Genomic DNA, 22,891 nt, shown 5'->3' on the forward strand with positions numbered 1-22,891 from the left:
ACGCACAGAGGGGAGGGGTCACCAGAGCACACGCACAGAGGGGAGGAGCCACCAGAGCACACGCACAGAGGGGAGGGGCCACCAGAGCAGAGGGGAGGAGCCACCAGTGCACACGCACAGAGGGGAGGAGCCACCAGAGCACACACGCACAGAGGGGAGGAGCCAGTGCACACGCACAGAGGGGAGGAGCCAACAGTGCAGAGGGGAGGAGCCACCAGTGCACACACACAGAGGAGAGGATCCACCCTCTGTAACCCTCCTACACCTTCAGTACAACCCACTTAAAACTGACCTTCAGACAGTTTATAAGTTACCTTTTCATTCTTGGAAGGCTGGACTCTTTCCAACAAAACATCTCACAAAGTACAGAGGTCAGGCTTTTTAAGAATGCAAATCACTCCCGGAGCTGCTGAAGTCCTGTATGGAAACTCACTGTGAGGCTGCCATGTTTCTCTACCGCAGGTTTTCAGGGCTCTCCTGCGGAATCCTGTTCTGCTGAAGAAGCTGCCTGCCTGTTTCCCCTGAACTGTGAACAACCTGAACACCTGACCCCCCCACACGCAACGTCAGGCAGCAGCAGCAGAAGCACTGACATGAACCGAAATACATCCCCCCCCGAACCCTGACAGAAGCACAGGACCCGGCACCCTAACATTCAGGATGGGAATCCTTCGAGGTCAGAGGCTGCTCACGTATCTCACAGCTCTCTGCTCCTTGCACTGCGATGCCCACCTCTGCCCATCAGGATTAAATGTGTTCTAAGACCCATCTGACATCAAGAGTCCCTCAGATCAACATGGAATATACATGAATTCAGTATCAATGATGAACACGTTATACTACGGCAAACATATACCACTGAAAACTACAGAGACAGTAGTCATAGGAAACTACATGAAGTCCAACACTCGGCTGTAATGTAACTGTCCATACTGATACGGAACACTCAACACACAGAAATAGAGGTTGACCCCTGCGTCAGTAAGGTGCCATAAGCACGCTGGATCATAACGATCCCGCCCCCAGGCACGGACCCAGATGGCTTTGATATCTGTGGACTTTGGATAGAGGGGAGGGCATCCCAAACCTCCGGGCGTGGCCCAGCGCCGGCGCGACGCTGCAACCGAAGAGCGTTGTTTACTCGCGGCGAGAGGGGTCGGCGAAGCGCGTCTGCGCGCTCTTCAGTAGCGGCCCCCGCCGCTGTACATCAATTACAGCCGGAACCCTCATCTCAGCACTTCCCCCCTCCCACCGCCCCCAGCACCGCTACCGTTTCCGCTATAAATAACCCGGGGTTTATTCTGGGGGGCCGAGAGGGGGCCAAGGGGGGGCCGAGGGGGCCCGGGGGGGCCCGGGGGGCGTGGCGGGGCGGCGGGAGTTTCCTTACCTTCTATGGAGGGAGCCTGGTCCTGCGCGGCGTACAGCATCTCCTTAAACGCCTGCGTGGGAACAAAAAAAGCCCCATGTCACCTCATCAGCCAATGAGCATACAGAGCCATTCACCACCATCAACAAAACACACCTGACATCTTACTACACGCCTTCATATAACTACTAATGCCTGTTCATAATCTACTTCCAAAGAATTACACACTTGTTACACCCTATTGCACACTTACACAAACAGCAATTTAGAATATACTTTATAAAAAATATATATTTTCAAAGACACACAAAAACCTATATTTGCACTAAACCCATCCTTTAATATAAAAAGAAATGTATATTCAAATTTTCCCTTTCAAAGGAATACGAAGATGAATTTATAATACAATTTGAGAAGAAATTTTTTTAAAATAAATATTTAAAAAATACAAAAAATATATTTGTTTCAAAGAAACAAACTTATTTTTATTACAAACTTTCAAAGACGCACCAGTGTATTTGCTATAAACCAGTTCTATAAAAGAAACAGAATTTCAAAGAAATACTAATATTTTATTAGACATTAATGAAAAAAGATTTGATTAAAAATATATATATATGACGAGGTATTTTCATATTGTAATACTAATAGCTTCGTTTGCAGTTAAAACCAAATGCCATTTTTACACACTAAATGAGGAAGTGTTTTAATCTATAAATAAAAATAAACAAATAGCATTTTAATTCACACTCTAAAGGAAACACATGATTTTATTTAGTACTGCAGTTCAGACAGAATGGTAAGTGTGATCCCTCCTTTTCATTTATAGCCAAACCTAAGAGCTACTGTAGAATTCACACTTACATTCTACAAAAAAAATAGGATGTATATTAGTGAATTATGAAGACCAAGGACCTGTTTGCTTTCATGATAAACTATTTTCATCCTTTCAAACACAGCACGTAAATTTGAATATAGGCTTCCACCATGTTCCTGTGCTGTAGATATGGTCATAAAAAGTTATTACTATCAATGTATAATTCATTATTTGGTCTAGTAAATACAATAAAATCAGCACAGACACAAGCAGCAGCCAAAACCGCTATAAAAGGACAAATGATCACATTGTCCAGTGCAGAGGACAGAGAGGGCTGAGAGAGCGAACACGTAGAGGCTCACGGTAAGGGAAGAGCAGAGAGGCGAACGAGCGGACACAACCCACACACGCGGCCCCTCCACAGCATCCGAATGAGGCTGTAATTGGGGTGACAGCCCTAGAGGTGGGGTGCGAATGATAACAGAACAGCACGACGGGACATCAAGGCCTCCATCATTTCACCACGGCCAACGATTCGAATCGGACTTTCAGGTCGCGCGCGCTAAAAACACACAGGGAATAACCGCTGTCACAAATGACCTGCTTCTGCAGAATGACCTTGCCAATAATAGAAAACTGCCGAAAAATTATGAATATTGTGTGCTAAAAACCGCGATGCCCGGAACTGCAAGGAGCGCTAACCTCAGGCTACCGCTTAGATTGATCCCCAGAGCAATCCTTTAAATTGAATGGACTGTTTATGCTAGAAATTCAAAAGCAATAATTAGGAATGTAAAATTTACCGGGTGGATAAACAACGGTATTCTAAGATGGAGATAATGAAGACTTCAGTGCACACCCCGGATCACTTAGGGAAAATCTAATTTCAGGTAATCAGCGTGCCGTTAAACGGTCTGTGGTTTTCTTTATGAAATCTAGGAGCACACATCAGCCAAATAAACCAAAAATAACTCCTGAGGTTACTTCAGATTGTATCTCTCTCTAAAAGTGCAGATTTAGGACGCAGCAACAATGCACGTTTCGGGAAATAAGGCGGGTTCGGCTGCGTTTCTTTAAGCACGCTCCGCGCGCACTCGCCATGCGCATATTGTTCGATGCGCAGACGACGGCCGACTCTGACAGCATCGTAACTCAGGACGAAAATAAATGGCGGAGAAGGCCACGGCCTGTGCTGGTGTCCACTGCCCTCACAGCTGGTGCCACACACACGACATTCCTACAGCTTAAAGTATTCCGCACCACACCAACGTGTCAGCAATAATGAGGAGCAGCCTGCTACATAATGCTAATAATGCTAATGCTAATAGTAATGCTAATAATAATAATAATAATAATAAAACAGCATGGCTAATGAGATTGGAGCAGCAGCAATTAATCTGGAGGCCTTGTCTTCATGTGAACCGAATAATCATTGCCCCTTCAGGTTCTCTGTCTTTAATCACATATGTAAAACCTTTGTTTCACAATGACAGGTGGCAGTATTGCATTTATACGTCATGTCATGTAAATTTAAAAGGCCAATCAGCAGATCTTCATCTAATTACATCAGCTGCGTTTGAAACACGGTCTTAGCCATTCTACTGATTACCCTTCTCTTTAAATAGCCTAACACGCAGTAAAATTCTATGGAATTATGCGCAATCCGTTCTATAGGCTGAGTGATATTTATTACTCATGCAGCCAATTTGTTTGAGACAGGCTTTGCAGAATTGGTAAAAACAGACGGTGCTGAAGCAGGAGATACACGATGAACAGAAATAAGATGGAGGAATGTTAGCATAAAGGGGTTCTCTGCTAATGAAGTGAGCAGGGTTTGACAAGGCAAGGGAGGAGAGGGCAAAGATGAGTCTTGGGCAACACGTCCAAGCAGCACGGATCCCTTTACACACACTAAGCCCGGAGGGAGTTCATCTGTGACTCATTCCTTGAAAGCCCATTAGACCAGAGGGCCGTGCGTGCAGGCTCTGCAGCCATGGAGCTGGGGCCAGGCTAATGTCCCAGCTGAGGGGGTGGGGGGAGGGGAAACATGCAGATTAGAAGGCCTGTCTGTCTCGGGGGAGATGCCAGCGGGGACGGAGGCATCGCCATGGCGACCGTAAGCGTGGGGCTGTGGGCGGGGCTCGGGGAGTTCCACGGGGAGCGCGCGCGCGGCTCATCGTTAGCCGTCGCTCAGGAAGCGCGTGCGGCTGGAGCAGCCTGGCTGGGAGCGGCGGGATCGGCGGCATCGGGGGCGGCAGCACCGCGCGCGTTTCCCCGAGCCAAGCCCGTCTCCGCGGACGACGGCCCCGCAGCCGGGGGGGGGGGGCGCGGGGGACAGATGCCGGCTCGGCGGGATGCTGAAGAGGTGTGTGACAGCTCACCGTCTCTACATCTAAATAAAGAAGATCCATCTGGTTAAGTCCAAACACGCGCAGGCCTGCCGTACTGGATTACATGTACTGTTCCTCAATACATAACTCATCGCAATTTTACAAATATTTTATACTGTACTGTAAATAAATAAATAAAATGATATATATTGTGCTAGAGCCCATTATAGTGATGGGCCCTAGCACACGGTAGAGCACTGCAAACAAATTAAACTTGATTTAGTATTTGTCAATGCCATTTGTAAGGCCATCCTTAAAATTTGTAATTTGAAGTCAACTGTCAAATTTGCTTGTAGAATAAATGTTTCACGATGACTCAGTAATAAAATGGAATTGTCTGCCATGCAAATGACCCCTGTAGATCTGGAGTGATTCACTCTGTCTGAGGTGAGGAGAGGAGCTAAGAGCAGCTCTACAGCCGTCTCTACCACACCGGCTGAGATTATGAGAGAGTCGGACGGTTTCCACATTTCAGACGAATGCATGAAATCCCACACTGAACAGCAGCAACCTCTCAAAGGCACGATGCAATCGATCACCTTATTTATCAAAGACTGCAGAGTCTACCATTTTTGAGCACACCCCCCATGTCATAAATGTACACATGCTCCACGAACAACAATTTTTAAAAGTCAACTTCTGTCTATGAGCGACCGCAACGTTTGACAGAACAATGCCAGCAGACGCCAGCCCTCCCCGTTCGTGACAGAGTAATAACATGTTTTCATTTATCAGAGGCCATGGCCATGCACTCGTATAATGCAAGAGGGCAGGCTAGCACGCAATGCACGCTAGCCATGTTTGGGAGCTCTATATGGGGATCCTGCGAGATGTAGCTAACGCAGCTGCAGCTTACTGGGAAACGTCAGCAGTTCTGCACTTTTGAATGTCACTTCAGATGGCAGCTATGCCATCCCACCAAGTTATGCCTTAGAAGGGCAGCATGCCCCATACCTATATGGCACCGAGAGTTTGGCTCTTTTCAGGGTTTAGCCACATAGCAGGAGGAGCTTCTGTGTACACTTACAACTTTGAGGAAGTTACATGATACATTTGAAAATGATTGTGGTTACAGAACATCCTTATCTGTAATGCATCTGTGTATAAAATAAGGCTGCATTACAAAGTGCAGTCTTCTTAGCAGGAATGAGCTCAGATGAATGTGCAGGAAGACAGCATGTGGTTAACAAAGTAAAGCAATAAGTACTGATCTGAAATCAGTGCTGCTGAGCAGCCACTACTTTAAAATAGAACACTACTACTGACAAACCGGCACATGCACCGACAAAGTACCCTTCAGCCCACCCTTCCAAGCTCAGCTGAACGTATTCGGTGGGTAAGCCCCTTACTAAACAGGCAGCGCTTCCTTGGTTATAAATATGGGAGGAATAATATGGTGGAAAACTCAAACTTCAACACTTTTGGTGAAAATGATGGTGGTAGACCACAGCTAACCTATACAGGTAGGCCTTACACCTGGAGCAGTGAGACCTGGTGCAAACACTTTCTTGAAAGTTTTCACTTTACATTGCTGAAATCATTTGACTCATGAATAATGGCGCTGCTCTGTCTGTCTGTTGCCACCGTATTATAGTACGAGTCCGACAACAGCACATCTTGTGATCCCTGTCTGTGGTCAGTGCCTTCGTCAGAAAGGCTCTCCGCCTTTGTAAAGGCAGAAGAACAACACACCAGCAATTACCTTACAAATAATTTTTGAAAACATAACCTACACGGTGACTTTCAAAACAAAATAGATTTTCTGACATATATTTGAGAAATGTAATTGATCCTTAATTCAGATCAGGTTTTGAGAACCGGCACAGCCTTTACACGTGGCTCTCAGCAGTACTGTACGCACCAGCCTGGAAACTCTTCAGACTGGAACCCCAAAACGTTAGCCCGCCGCGGCGCCGCTTCTGTCCTCCCCTCGCAGGAGGAATGATTACACAAAAACTCACTTTGAAATGTGTAACTCAAAGGGCACGGGCTGTCTCTCTTCACTGAATCACACGCTCCGTGTTCTCCCGGCGGTTTTGTCAGAGGAGACGGAGAGCCCAGATCGGTCCCTGTGTGTGCAGCCCACGCAGATCAGAGACAGCACCAGCCTTTTTTCAACCCTCCCTCCCATATCACACACACACACAAGCCAGTGCTCAGCGAATGCATCTCCTCTCCCCTCCCGAGCCTATGTGCTGTTTCTACAGTCAGCATCGGCTCCGCAGGTGTGTCTCTCTGCCCCGGCCCCTCCCTCGTATTCCGAGTGGGAGGGGCTAGGGCAGGACGTGCCGTTCAGTGGGGGACGCTTTTACTCCAGACATAATCAATCGCTGGGCTTTTTGGACACGTTTCAGGTAGGATGGCCAGAGGTCGCTTTCAGTGGTTCTATTTTTTCCCGCATTTTGGCTTCTGAAATGTTCTGTAGAATCCTTTGTTAACGCGACCATTGAAAAAGCCAGTAATAAATGTAAAAAGGTGCTTGTAAGGCAAATGAACTCATCCGCCACCCTGCGTAAGTTCAGCTGTATCCTTACACTCTCAGATGTGTGGCACGCTGTGCTGTGTTCCCTCGGTCTGTTTGTATGCCTGCTGCCTCTCACTATGGACGCTCACAGCACAGCTAATCTGCTATGAAACGGCAACCAGTCATTTTCTAACTAAATTTTTTAATGCATGCAAGTAAACCGCTCGTTCCGAATACGCATTCTGAACACACATATTCATCATTTTTCAAGTGCTCTGAATGCGCTCGGTATGTAAATGCGGTCACTGGGCTTAATGTATCTGGGAGCTGAAGTGTTTTAAGGGGGTTTTAGCAGAACTCATTAAATGGCAGAAGCCCACGGGGGGGAGAGAGGGAGAGGAGGATGTGTAGCACCGAGCGGGATGTGTGTGCAGCACAGTGTTTGAGAGCTGCTGAACACGCCTGCGTGGGGGTCAGGCAAGAAGCGCAGTGCAAATCTGGGCTTCTGCCCTGGCTCATGGGACGAGCCGGTGGTGCAGAAGATCAGCACACGGGAAGATCAGCCCATGAGGAAGCGCCGGTGGGATGGAAGATCAGCTTACGGGAAGAGCCAGCAGTGTGGAAGATCAGCACATGGGAAGAGCCGGCAGTGTGGAAGATCAGCACACGGGAAGAGCCGGCAGTGTGGAAGATCAGCACACGGGAAGAGCCGGCAGTGTGGAAGATCAGCACACGGGAAGCGCCTGGCACTGTGGAAGATCAGCACACGTGAAGAGCCAGCAGTGTGGAAGATCAGCACACGGGAAGAGCCAGCAGTGTGGAAGATTAGCACACGGGAAGAGTCGGCAGTGTGGAAGATCAGCCACGGAAGAGCGGCATGTGGAAGCTCAGCACAGGAAGCGCTGGCATGTGGAGAGCAGCACACGTGAAGAGCCGCAGTGTGAAGATCAGCACACAGGAAGAGCCAGCAGTGTGGAAGATTAGCACACGGGAAGAGCCAGCAGTGTGGAAGATCAGCACACGGGAAGAGCCAGCAGTGTGGAAGATCAGCACACGTGAAGAGCCAGCAGCGTGGAAGATCAGCACACGGGAAGAGCCGGCAGTGTGGAAGATTAGCACACGGGAAGAGCCAGCAGTGTGGAAGATCAGCACATGGGAAGAGCCAGCAGTGTGGAAGATCAGCACACGTGAAGAGCCAGCAGCGTGGAAGATCAGCACACGGGAAGAGCCGGCAGTGTGGGAGATCAGCACACGGGAAGCACAGGCAATGTGGAAGATCAGCACACGGGAAGAGCCAGCAGTGTGGAAGATGAGCCCACGAGAAGCACCTGACACTGTGGAAGCTCTCGTGTGTCACAGAGAGGGAGGGGGCAGCTACAAAATTACCGCCAGCCTAACGACTCCTGTCACCCACACAGTTACACTATGATGGATATGACACACATGGCAATCACGGTAATGGCCCATAATTGGTCATAAAATAAACAATCAGCCCGTGTGCTGCTGAGAAGGGGAAACAGGCCTGGCGCGCATCCTGATCTGCAGAAAAAAACAAACAAGTTCCCCCAGGGTACTGTTTTTATACAGCCCTGTGGATACATCCTACATCATGTGGATGCTTCCTTCTGTTTAGTACGACCCAGTCAAACTTCCATACACTGCACACTGAGTATAGCCATGCTTCTACACACTACACACTGCTCACAGCCATGCTTGACACACTACACACTGCTCACAGCCAGGCTTGACACACTACACACTGCTCACAGCCATGCTTCTACACACTACAAACAGGCCACATCTGACTGCTGTCTCAGCCAATCACAACGAAGTGCAGCCCAAAAATATCAGGAAAACCAATCCGACGCGGAATCCGAGGGCACCAGCCTACACCGGACTGTAACTCTGATTACCGAGAGGAACGGTCCGTTCATTACCCTCGCTTCAGCCATTTTCATTAAGCCTCTAAGCGCTGAGAAAATGAACTAACTGACACCGCTGTTTATGGACTCCTGGCTCACAGAAGCTACATTAAATTAAGAAAACGTAAAACGTTCATGAATAATTAAGGGAGCAGTTTCGCGGGCCTATTAGTAGTCCTCGTGGAACCATCTCTTCTTTAAATAGACGAAAACATTCGGGCCTACGCCAGCCAGACAGAGGTCACGGCCAGGGCTACAGCCTCCGCTCTTACCACTGGCCTGAGCGCAGAGATAGCAAATAAACACGAGCCCAAATACACAGAAACCCGCCCGCTAACACAGCACGGGTACAATCAAAGCTTCACTAATTAATCACCAAACCACTTAGCCAATGCCTCCGCGAGAAACAGTGGCCATTAAAGGGCTTTAATTGCGCGCGTCTCCCATTTTGTTCCGCTGCCTCAGTCCGCTCAGAGGGCGATTGGTATGCGCGGCGGGACCGTGTTCGAGCACGTTCGCCCAGGCAGCATTCTGCGCGCATATGGCCAGCGCAGGCAGGCTGCGAGGAGTGGGAGGCAGTAAGCGCCGTCATTTGCGCCATCGTTTTGCGCAGAGACCCTCCTGCGCTCTCCGCAGCCTCCTCCGCTTTCCCCCGCTTTCCCCGGGGCTCCACCACAAAGCGGCTTTCACGGAAGCGGCTTTTATAAAGCACACCTGCGACACGCACGCAAGTGACCTACACAGCGCTACAGGTAGGGACCAACGCAATCTGTGGAGAAATGTACCACGCGGCACTACAAATAAACAGCTAACACAAGAAGTACGAAGCAGTTCACTTCTTTTACCTCTATAAATAATCGGCATTGGCTGAGGTCGTACATTCTACATCCGGGAGCCTGGAATTTCAGGCACGCCAGGCGCTCCTTTCCTCACCCTCTCTGCCAGCCGGGGATTTCTGTAAGCTTCGATGAGTCTGAACAAGCAGGTGGCACTTAGGGCGAAAATGCACCGCACCATTTAAACAGCAAGCTGGTCAAACTGCGCTGACCAAACCTCCGTGTGTAGGTTTCAGCATTCTGATTTAGGAAAGCCTAAGGTATTATGATGCTAATAATGTTTGGAAATGTGGAAAACTGCCCAATGTTTTCTGTATGACATGACTTTATTACTGAAACTAAAACATTTCAAAAATTCACGTGGTATGTAACTGACACAACATTTAGAAAACCATGTTGAATTTCTTCTGAATTCTTCAAAATTCCAAAGTCCACAATCATGTGTTAAGAAAGTATATTATACTGGAGCACAGCTTTAACCAGGGCAGGAAGACTGGCTTATCTTTAGACAACGACAGAAGAGAACCAGGAACTTTCTCTTGTTTACTGTTTGTTTCATCTGTTTGTTTCACTTCTAGTGTAGAGCTGGCAATGAGCTATATTGAGACACCACAGCCCGCACTGGTACTGGACTGCACTTAGACGTTGACCTCGTCTGTGGCTGCAGGCAAACCCAGCCACTCTTCCTGTGTTCCAAAACTGCAAGCACGAAGCCCGAACAGTGAAGTGGAAAACAACAAGCAAACGCACGAGGCAGCATTTCAAACCCAAAATATGCAGAGGCAGCAAATTATTCAACCAGAGTAAGGACGTTCGAAGGACATTTTTTATTATCGTCATGGCCAAGCATTAAGCCTGCAAGGTTTACTGCAAGGTTGAGGAATAAGAGGAAATGGCACAGAGCCAAAACACTAAATGGTGAAAATGGAAACCAAAACATTTTACCCAAAATGGATGTTTCACACACATCTGACAATGCGCATTGTCAATTACAAACTGCTAGTTGCAATACCAGTAATGCTGCTTTGCCTTAATTGTCTACTTATCCAAATGAAGCACCTGCTTCTTCTTGTATGACCTCCACATTTAAAGACAACTGTAACTACACAGGAACAGGAGGAATGTAGCCCATAGAAAAAGCCTAAAATGACTCTTCATTTCCTTCATTTACCTGAGCATTACTTAGCTAACTGGCTGATAACAAGGCAATTCAGTACGCTAGTTAGCTAATTACTAAAAACCTCGAAGTGAGTAACATCAAGCACTTTACTGCACAACATTTCCATAGATAAACACAAATGAAGCCCATTACTATTTTTTTGTTATTGTCTTTGAATATGGAAGCCTTCTGCAGCACAATGCGTATTCCTAACACTGTTTCATTACAAAACAATCAATTAGATTGAAATTCCAACCTCTTCAATGCCTCATTCACTGTACAGCAACGGGAATATGAAGCAATAGGCCTATATAAAAATGATAAACACAAAAAGATAAATACATAAAAATATATAATTTATATTTGAATTCCCCTATAACTCCAGAACCAATGAAAGACTGGGATATGTGCATGTTTTTTCTGCCTTGGAACGTGAAGCAGGTTGCCTGGTTGAATTTGGCCATTTTTCAAATTAAACAGCCTACATCCTGCTCGTCAAATAATCAGACCATCACTGCTATTATTTTGATATTATTAACAACCCCTTTTGCAAGATATTCTTCCTCATTCCAAAATGAAGAATTTTACCTATGACAACAAAGCTTCCATGTGTATCTGTTATTCTACAAAGGAAACCAACAGATCATAGAAAAAATGTCCCCGATTCCAGTGATAGCCTATTTATTTCTCCTATCCCCAAATCATGCACAGTTCAAATAGCCATACAAATATTTCAAATTGAACATGTACAACGATGGCATTCGATATGAAATTCCTGACTGATGAATACTGGAGTACCCTCACTTTTCAAACCACCATCTGTATGCAAATGAGGTTTCCATGCAAAATTAAACCTTCATCCGCCAACTGTAGCTCTTGAAGTTGAGATAGACCGCATGTTCCCTCAATGCCTCTATATTAAAAAGGGCTGCAATGGATGGCAAATGGGAAAAACAACACCACAGAAACATTCAGCCAGAGATCCTGTCCTTTGTCTGTAACTCACAGAGCAAAGTGGAGCTCAGCGGCCCCTTCGAATGCATTCAGGCGTTCACGGCTGTGCTCGAACCCAGGAACCAAAAAGCATTAAACCTCACAGCATGGAATCTCTCTTAGCCATTCTGTTGTTATCCATGGAACACACACATATGCAGGAACAGTATCTTTTTATTTTTTGAATAGTTTTGAACACTGCAGCCAAATTCAATTTAGGTACATCCAGCACGTAGCTATATGTAGTTTCATTTTTTTTTTTTTGTAGTTATTGACTAGCCATAAAACCTAAAACTGGATTAACCAGAATAAAATCCACTCTAGTCCTAACAGTATCAATAAAATTAGATTATGTTAAAATATGTCAGATTCAACAAATAAAAAATAAAAAAGGGTAATGCATTACCAGTAATTAAATGGGGAGGAATGCAGTGTACAGTAATTCCAAGAAATACAATGCATTGAAATATACCAATATAGCATTCAGCGAAATGGCACTTCCAGCCAATTTTAAAAGAATGTTTTGCCAACAAATCAAAGTCCAAATTTCAGTTGTAATGATCTGCAAAAAATGTATTTGCCTTTTCATTTTTTTTTAACCAAGAAGTGGAAAGAACATCGTTTCCAGATATGAAAAATTCTGTATTAAAAAATACTGACATGAATGTCTTTGGTGCAACTGAATGAGAGCTGTCTTTTGTCTCAATGATAAAGCCAGCAATTGCATTTTGAATGTGGATATTAGTGCTAATTTCTATTCTTTATGGTATTTGCTATTCCAAGCCCAAATATCAAAACATACCCTCATCACAATATATTACAATTCTAAATTAAACATGATATCATTTTATCATAATCATTTACTTATTGGAGGTTGCTTTGGATAAAAACGTCTGCCAAATTAATGTAATATAATGTAATACACAACGTATACATACAATAACCACAACAAAACTACTCATTTTTACATTTATTGAATGAGTGGAAAAGAAGAAATATATACATATATAAACATAATTTAACATCAGATAAAACATCAGTCATAGAAAGGCAGAATAAACAGTAAAACACATATCTAAAACAGACATCTGACCCGCCCTCTTTTAATGATGAAATGGACAAAGGGATACCTCTACTGAGCTCAAAATTTCACCTGGCCGAAAAAAACCATTACACACTTGTAAATAACAGCCACGTTTATTGCTTATGAATCATCAATCATTGTTACCATTATCAAAATAGACACAACCTCCACAATGGCGTAATCATGGCAAATTAGCCAACAGTTTAAAAGACCAGTGTCTGCAACGAGACATGAATATGTAGCGCTATGCTGAAGCAACGCCAGTTCTGTTCCTGACATTCATAAAACAAAGACTGCCACTGCACAAGAGCATCTCTTTTAACAGTCAGTTAACGTTGGATAAAGACTGCCGCTGATTTATAAAAGTAATTTAAATTGGGAAACTGTTTTCCTTGCGCTCATTTCAGTTATTGGTGCGGTCCCAACTCAATTCCCTGTCCCCGAAATCCCGGCCGACCAGCTCGCCCTTGTTAACTTAGACTACGCCAGGAACTCCACTGCACATAGCCTATACATTGCAAGTGTTTGTCCGTCCGTTACTTTGTGCAGAATGACAACAAATAGTAGCTAGACTAACTGACACTGTATCAACGTCGGAGAGTTGCTAGTTAGCTAACAACTGTTAACTATAGCGTCCGATAAATTATATTGGGTGCGGATGAACAGGTGTAATGTTACTAGTACCATTCGTTGACCCACACATCGCATCACTGTCACATCAACTTAGCTAGCTATAACATAGTTAACAGTTAGCTAACATTCACAACAACTAGTAGCTATCTAGCTACATCGGTACATTTGTGAAAGGCAAACGATCAGGCTGGCAAATTTAAACTGGTGACTGGTCGTCTCAAAGTTATAATCAGAGCGTCTCAATGAACTGCAACAGCACCGACCATGCCAAAGCTAAAATTGCCCACAACCAGACGTTAGAATGCAGTACTTATAATAGGATATTATAGCATTCCAAAGCTTTCATGAATGTAAAAAAAATAAATTTATATAAACTTTTTGTTATATAATACTAGTATACAGCGACTTAGAGCATATTGTGGCCACTGTCAGTGTCGTTGATCAAGAAGTAAACCCATCTACAATTGATTTAGACTAGTAGCGGGCTAATGTCAGTTACCTCATATTGGATGTATTGTTTCCTCCACTCCGGAGTGATGTGAGCAGAAAGATGCTCCGCAAATTTCATCCTGGTGTCTCCTCCAGGTCCTTTAGCTACTCCTTGCTGGATCTGGCTTATTGAGTCGTCTTGTTATTTTACTGGAGTCTTATTGGCTAACAGCTAGCTAGCTAGCAACCGTTACACTGCACTAATAAGCGGTGTCTGTTTCTGCCGCGTCCCAGTTATCGCACTCCAAAGACACGCGGTCCCACATATTATTACACTGGGAGGGGACGGCGTTCAAAACATACACAACAGTCGCCCTCCCTAAACCTGGTTCCTAAGCACTGTCACGGGTCAGACGACTTTCTCTCTTGCCTCTCTGACTCGCACTGGAGGTAATTTCGTCCGCCATCACATTCAGTAAGCTACGTCCTTGCGTCATCGCGTAATGACAGACGGTACCTCCCTCACTCAAGTCCCCATGTAGGCTAAAAAATCATTTTAGTTGTTTTAAATCACAGTAGGTCTACATGCAGATACGGGTCCCTTTTTATGTACACGAGCGTGTATAAGATATACTACCACACCCATGTTTGTCGTTCAGAGTATTCTGAGTGTTATATTTATTATCATTTATTAATTTGATGCTGGGAACGCGGTGAGCTCATTTGACATCGCTTCTGGGAAACTGAATCCGACTATTCCGGTCTGCTGTACTTATTCACACCCGTTTAATTGGGAATCTGTCACAGATGAAGAGACCAACAATGAAGGACGACAGTGCTGTGTCGTGCCCATTTCCTACACGGAAAGGATTTAGTTGACATGAACGACTATTACTGCGGTACTGCATCGAAATTGTTTTCTTCCCGTCCTTAAGCATGCAGACAACACAGACATCCAAACCAACTGTCAGTGGGGCTGAACAATATCAATATTTCCAAATACCAATGCATAAAGACGGCAGGTTGCTACAGAGCAGTTCTAGGCCAGCTCTACAGCCAGGCAGAAATTAATTGGCCTATTTCCCCCCTGCGTTTCTCTAACCCTCAGTTATTAACTATGGGCTACGGCAATACATATTGCATCACAAGAAAAAAGTAAATAAAACAGCGTTGCCGTGCTTCCTTAAAGAAACTGGGTCAATGTAAAATGTTAGTTCCTCGGTTTATTCCCATCTGTCAACCGTTTGTTATTTTAGAGTAATCTGCTTTTTTCGTCCAATCAATTTAAATTATTTTTCATGCTGTGTGCATAGCTTTAGCTGTATAGACAGTTGCATTCAGTCCATCCACAGGTAATGACCACTTATGTGGCAGGAAGCATTTAATCTTATTATTTTTGTCTGTACGCATAAAGACATAATTTCAGTTGTTGTTGTTGTTGTTATCATGTTTCTCCATAGTTGCAGCACAGTATGACCAGTGAGTAAAACAGAGGGAGAGAGGGAGAGAGAGATTAATTGGCATTATACAAAGAACCTGTAGCTTTAACTTTTTAGGCCAGTAGGACAGGGGAATATCTTTGTACACTAGTGCTGCATCTAACAACGTATTCTTATGTTGGGTCAGGCCTGTTTGACACCAGGGCCCAGGAGTTCAAAACTTTTTATCTCAATCAGATCCGATCAGATTTTGAAATCCCATATTTTGTGATCCAGGATCAGGCAGCTCAGCCAGATTTTGTCCCAGTATTTCAAAGCAATTCAGGATAGGATCACCCTGATCCATATTCGGACTGTTCAAGATGACCAGATCCTGATTATCAATGCTTTAAAGCACTGGAACATTACTGAGATTACGATTTTATAACCTTCAAATTATATATAATATTCAGGGGGCTTTCAAGGTGCAATATGTAACTTTTTGAGTGTCAATTTTTATGGCCCTACAAATGTAAACAACCTTTTCTTTTTTTTTTTTAGCTCTGACAGCTCTTGATAAAAGGAATAGACGTTTGCAAGTGCTAACATTTTTGTATTTGATTTAAGCCATGAAAGGTTTGTTTGTAAACATTAAAGAAAAGCAGGCTTGTAGTTTGATAAACATATTATTTGGTTGAATGCACTGTTCTGAGGGGTAGGCTAGAGGTCACTGTAAATGTGGCAGAAAAAAGTAAATAAAGATTTTGCAACCATTGAGCCTACAAACAATGTATTATTTTAATTTACAAACTCTACCATCTTTTTTAAATTGAAATGTATTTTGAATGAATTGTATACTATATTTTTTTCTGGTAATCCACTCTAAATCCACCCTTCTACTGGGATCAAGGTAATCCTGATTTTTTGGATCAAAATCCTATGTTAAAGTTTTTTATTTTTGGTTTTGAACTACCCCTTTGCAGGATTTAATCCAATCCGATAATCAAAATCTGATCAGATCACTTTTGAACTCCTGGGCCCAGGACAGATCAACAACCTCTATAACGGTTGCCCACCACTTGACAAAACAAGACAGCTCACACGTAATATGTAGAAAAACAATAAATACTACAGTTCCCCAATAATGTTTTTTTTTCTTTATACTATTTTGTAGGTTTTTCCTGTTTGTTATTATTATTATTATTATTATTATTATTATTATGTTTACTCTTTGTTGATGTTATCTTGATATGAATTTGTATTACCTTTCTGTAAAGAGCTTTTAGTACTACAAATTAAATTGATGATAATAATGATGACGATGGTGTTCATGATGTTGATGATGATGATGATTATTATTATTGTTGTTCTTCTTCTTATTATTATTATTATTATTATTGCAAACAAATGTATTGCATAGCTTTGTAAATACTACCACCTGTTGGGAGATTTGTGAAACAGCAGTTGTGTCAATGTGGACCTTGGCCCTGTGACATTGCTGACTGTATTTTGCTTCCAAGGGCCATAAAAAATATGTGCATTATATTTACAAGTAAATGTTATTCATACATTATCCGGGAATTACCATAATAGCCTATAAAATGGCAAGATGCCAGTAATGTCATCAATGAAAGGCAAGCAGAAAAAAGTGATAAACTAATCAGATTATAACATAGTATTTACAAATGTTCACAAAGTGTGATAATTGTTTTTCATTTAACTACATGATGGGAAAGTACCATGAATTATAATTTCAGAATTTATGCAAAAGAGGAATGCACAGGATGCAACTGATTTAATTGCTGCAGCAAAATAAATGAAATACCTTCTATTTTCTTTATTTAAAGTCAACCAATAAATCTGGGATGATCTACTACAGTGCCCTCCTTGTCATTATAAGGAATGTGTTTTTGGGATTTTGCTTGGAGGAGACTGAACTGGAAATAAAATTTTAGTTGAGCTATAGTAGCCTGGCACCAAAGTCTGGTCTGGATAAATAAAGCAAAATATCTCCTGTGCACCCAGTTTAAGCACATCGTCAGGGCATTTCTGTCCCTTTCAGATGGTGAGAAACAAGTTCATGCTTTTTACACCTCACCCGATGACTGAAATGCTCTGCTTATGGGAGTTCAATCCAGACTCTTTTACAGAATAAGGTAGTTGAAATTCACCTTTGAGAGCCATCATCTGCACTTCCAATAAGTACCCCATGAGACCTGTTCTGTTCAGCCTCCACTGGCTATCCATAAAGTAAAGGTTTAAGGTCCTGACCCTCTCCAAGGTGTAGCACCAGACTACATCAGTTAGCTCCTTCGGTACTATACCCTGCCCGGCTCGTAAAGTCCTGGGACCTATGGGGGCTGTGCCTGCTGCTGATGTTCACAGTATGGGTGACAGAGCCCATCTCTCAATAGCTCTGGGCTGTAGAATACTCTACACGCATAGGTAAGAATGATGACTCTCTCCCCATGTTTAATTCCTTAGGGCCTTTTATATTTCTAATAATTTTATTGACTGTAATTTTTAAATTGTGTTTGTTGTTCTGTATAGCACACTTTATGGGGAATGTCTTCAAAGCTAAAATGTAGTATTATTTACATTTATTATATTTTTTTATAGTTATTATAATGAGCGCAGTTCATCACCAATATAACACTGCAGTCTCCTCTAGGGGGCAATAGTAAAGCATTTTTGCTCAATGCAGTTACGACTAACGCAGTATGAGGCTTCAGAGGAACGCTTGGTGATTTGAATTTCAGATAGCAATATCTTTGCGACTGTATGTTTCTGCACACAAACACATTTTTCTGTGTTATTTTCCATTAGGTCAACTTTAAAAAATGCAATATTCATAGACAGTAAAAGTCAAAGGACATGGTGAGTTGCTGAAAAAGAGCATCTAAATGTATGTATGTTAGCTTGCATACATATTCCAGAAAAACAAGGGCTTCCAAAGATAGTTGATAACTAAACGCTTGCAAGAGCAATTTCTGTGTGCAAGTAACTTGCTTGTCTTTTTGAAATAGAATTTTCTTGATTTCTCAGCTCTTAATGCAAAAAAGTATGGTTCATTTACTATTCAAGCTCTCATAATATTCATCAGGAGCTTGGTGCCTCTTAGCCCCAAACCATTACTATTCAGCCAGTCAAAGAATGTCAATTAGTACTAAAATATATTCTGCTCTTCTGCATGGTTTTGAGCTGTTGTCAACACGAGCCCTGCTTCATCCCTGACTTCTGGGACTTGTATCACAAAGCAGGATTGCCTAGTTAGATGGATAACTGCACTGAGGAAAACCCAGAAGCCTCCCAAATATGGAACATGGACTGAAGTAAAAAAAAAAAACACTCTTCTTTAATTACCTATTGATTGCAAGAGCTTAGAAATAAGTTTAGCTGGCATGCTTCTACCTGAAGCTGCTATACAGAAATATAACAGAGGCAATGCAAATTCAGATACCGCTTCTATCGCTGCATGAGAAACAATTTAACAGATCATAGTACCAAGGGAATAACATATTTGATTCAAAACTGACATAACTCATGTAGAGCTGCTGTCCGTACCACAAAGTAGAATTTCCAAGGTCCTGGAACAGCTTTTTTTTTAAGCCTCATTCCCTGTTTCAGTTTTGGGAGGATTCTGGTTTCAAGTGCAGTTGTTCAGCTAACTCAGTAATCCTGCTTTGCGATCTGCAGTATTTCTGGTTTCCTTTCAATCAGCAGCCAATTACGGCCTTTAGAACAAGTGTATGAATTCTTTAGCCAGTCAACAACTTCAAATGAATGAAAGGTGTGGAAACACACTACAAACCAGCAGATACAGGTACCAGCCCTCCAGGACTGCAGTATGACGCCTGTGTTCTACGAGGACCGGTCAGAGAATTCTAATCTCTCCAGCAGGTGGCGACATATAATGCCACAAAATACATTTGGTAAAAGAAAAAAAGTTTTTGAAATGAAGGCATTCTGCTATACACTGTACAAAATCAGTTGTTGTTCTGGTGGGAAGGAAGGCTCAAAGGAAGAAGTTCATTTTTGTTACACATCAAAACCAAGCACGCTATCCTGTGCTGTAATTCCTTCAATCCATCCTTGTGAAACAATGTATGATACTCTGTTGTTTATGTTCTCTGTATTCAGTGAAAGCCCCTGCCACCTTACGTCCAGAAGGTTTTGGCTACATGTGGGGGAGATTCCTTATTCTGGACTGCTGTTTACCCTCTCCACCTGGGATAACCATGTCATGTGAGCATAGTCAAATTTTTCAATTTCCTTGCTGTGTTAATTGCACATGTCTAACACTATCAGTGTCTGCCAGTCCTCTCTTTTCCCTGAGGCCTCTCTTAGACCCTTGGGCCCACAGTCACTCCTCGCCCCACCCCCTCTGGCCAGTGTGAGTGGTGAGCACCAGACTTGCTTATGTGTGAACACATGCCGTACCAAATCCACAGGGGGCAATGAGATGGGGCTCTGCTCTGTGCACGTGGGCGTGTTTCTCCAAGTCTCTCATTTCTTGCATGGCTTCTGCTCCCCCGGCCCCCGAACACATCCCGAAAATAATAATTCTGTGTGCAGCAACTGTGTAAGATAACAGCTTGTAAAATGAATTAAGAGTGCATCGCACCAGTGTACTAATCTACATGTTGAACAAGAAAAAAAAAAAGGAAAAATATTGTGCAAGATTAATAATTCCTTGTGTTCAACACTGACTTTATTTATTTTATTGTTGACGTTCATATGAAATCAAAATCCAACTTAGAATTTCCATGGCTGTTATTTGATTATTTTCACACAGTTCGTTCTGAATGAACAATTTTGAAGTTGATTTTCATCAAAGGGTGATTGTGGCACCTGTAATGTCTTTATTTCATTCTCCTCAATATATGAGAAAACAGTTCTTTACAGCTGTGTGACATTTGGAGCGTTTGAAGACTGATCTTTTATTCAGTAAATGTGTTTGTTTCTTTTCCTGGTTGAGAGTATCTCGCGTTTGCTCCTGGCACTTGTTTGGCAGTTGGGTCATGCGTGCTTGGGCTTGATCTCTCTGGGAGACGAGGTGTGGAGTCACTCGTTTGGTAAATGATACAGCGTTACAATAACAAGCCCAAACACCTGGGACCCTCTCAGATAAAAATAACCCCTGCTCTGCGTGCCAGGCTGCGTGCTCGTATAGCACAGTGTCATTAATAAACACTTCCTCAATAGAACGTGATTGCACCTTCATTTAAGCTGAATACTAAAATATAACAGTGGCATGTGTGGAAGGTCAAAAGAGCCCCAGAAACAACATTCATAAAAGATCTACATTAAAAATTATTTGGTTGATTGAACAAAATACTTTTTATTGTAGAAAACCCAACAATACATTTCTAGTTGAAAGGTAATTTAAGACTCTAAGCTAAAAAAAAAGAAAAGAAAAAAAGATTTTAGTCGCAAAAACGCTTGATATGTTTAATTACTACATAAATAAACACTCTTCGGACTTCTTGTTTTAAAATAGTACAATTAACAGTAATGATCATAAAAAATGTTTTGAATACTGAATGGTAAAATGCCATGCTCATGTGTGGAAATAATTAAACTTTATAACAAATAAGTGAACTCCTCAAAATTCAAAATTAACCCCAGCCTTATTTTAAGTCATTCAAAATTAGAAATCTGTATATAATACACTATATTGTTTGCACAAACCTCTGAGGATTCTCATTATACCAGTAAAGTAACTGATGAATAAGCAATGCACCTTAAGTTAGTTAGGCTATTTAATTAGTTAAGAGAGTTATTTTTTCAAAGGAAACTGTATTTAATAACCATTGATTGGCGGAGTTATGCTGTCAAAATGCATGTCTGGAACCACTGATCTTTTTCACTGTCATTTGTGTCATTGTACTGCTTCTCCAAAATAGAGGCTATTTGCAAGTTCAAGGGAAAACCTTGTAACAAAGCAAATCACACAATTCACTCGTTTTAAAAGGAGAGAAATTTTAACATGCCCTTGTCAAACCGAAGTGCAGATGACAGAACGTTCAGCCTCTCCCTGTTCATTGCACCGCAGTGTATCCTGAATGTTGCCAGTGATGGCGGTTCTGATCCAGATATGCAAACCTCAACCTCATCTCCACATCTGAAGGGGTTGTTCTTCCGAGGATCCTGGGCAAGAGTGGACCGCATGCCTACGGTCATCACCCAGACTGTGGGGAAAGAGGATAGAGTGGGATTTCTTACAGCCAATCAGAAAAGTGCAGGACAGAAATCCAGACATGATTTCCCACTGATTACTAATTGCATTCAGGAGGCAATGTGTCTTCATTTTTTTTTTTTATAATCCCTGTTCTTGGAGATTGAGAATGAAGTTTGGTTCTATGACACAAAAGCCTGTGGTACAGCTAGCTAGTCTCAGTCTGGTGGCTCTGTCCTCCTCCCTCTCCTCTCTGCACAATGTGAGTGTCAGTGCGCATCAGAGGCCCACTGCCCTGCATGACACTTCCCTTTCTCTCCCACGGCACTCCCCAACAATGTGAGGTGACGTGGCCCCCAAAACTGGACAGAGGGAAGAAAAAGGGGAAAGAACACAACTGCTCCATTAAAAAAAAATGATTGCATTAGTGTTTACAAAGCCCTGCGTCTCCATTCTGTGTGGGGTCCAAGGAAACACGGTTAGGAGTGAGGAACGGGGAGATGTGAAAGCACAGCCGTTTGACCCCCCTTGTGTTTGCATTGTTGGATGGGGCAGTGGCACTTCAATAAAAAGAAGTGCATCAGCAAATATTCTGTCTGTATTATGACCAAAAGCAAATTACACTTTGAAAAGTGCATGCACTATCAATTGTCCACCCCTGTAAGGTTTTATAATAAAAAATGGGTAATACAATAAAAATGAAGTTTCATAGTTAATGGTATGGTAGGGGAAGACTAAAGAGCCAGTTAAACTAATATGTGTGTAACGTACCTAAATGTATGTTCTTTAACATAATAAGAGAATTTAGAACAGGTAACTGTGAATTTTTAATTTTATTGGTACTGCATTTGAGTGTAATACTTAGTATGACATTTGAAGGCATACAATGCATGAGTGTATGAATAATGTTCAATGTGTGTTTAATTGTGGAGTTAGAAATATTAAATAGTCACTTAATATCAAAATAAAAACAATGGACTCTAGGGGAAATGTATGAATCCCCCTTTATAAAAGAAAAGTAATTTGAAGGCACCATACACAGTAACAGTGCAGCAGGCCACAGTGAAAATAAGAGTGACGCTAGGTCGAAGTTATCCTTCGTATTTACTCCTTAAGGGCCATCACATGATTCACTTGTATGCTGGCTATTCCATCCACAGAACAAAATCCACAAAAAACTCTCTGGAATAAATAAAACATTT

The 22,891-nt window shown here is 42.8% G+C and overlaps 1 protein-coding gene across 1 annotated transcript in view; it reads right to left on the bottom strand.

Moving 5' to 3' along the window:
- Positions 1 to 14,612, bottom strand: part of xpr1a (xenotropic and polytropic retrovirus receptor 1a) — a 97,978-nt gene extending 83,366 nt beyond the window's left edge. Inside the window, exons 1-2 of the mRNA XM_064333281.1 lie at positions 14,164 to 14,612; positions 1,388 to 1,439 (exon numbers count right to left, since the gene is read on the bottom strand). Of these exons, the coding sequence (XP_064189351.1) occupies positions 1,388 to 1,439; positions 14,164 to 14,232 (121 nt within the window). The 5' untranslated portion in view covers positions 14,233 to 14,612. The remainder of the gene's footprint in view (positions 1 to 1,387; positions 1,440 to 14,163) is intronic.
- Positions 14,613 to 22,891: the final 8,279 nt, after the last annotated feature.

This window comes from Anguilla rostrata, chromosome 4 (assembly GCF_018555375.3).
Source record: "Anguilla rostrata isolate EN2019 chromosome 4, ASM1855537v3, whole genome shotgun sequence".
NCBI lineage: Eukaryota > Metazoa > Chordata > Actinopteri > Anguilliformes > Anguillidae > Anguilla > Anguilla rostrata.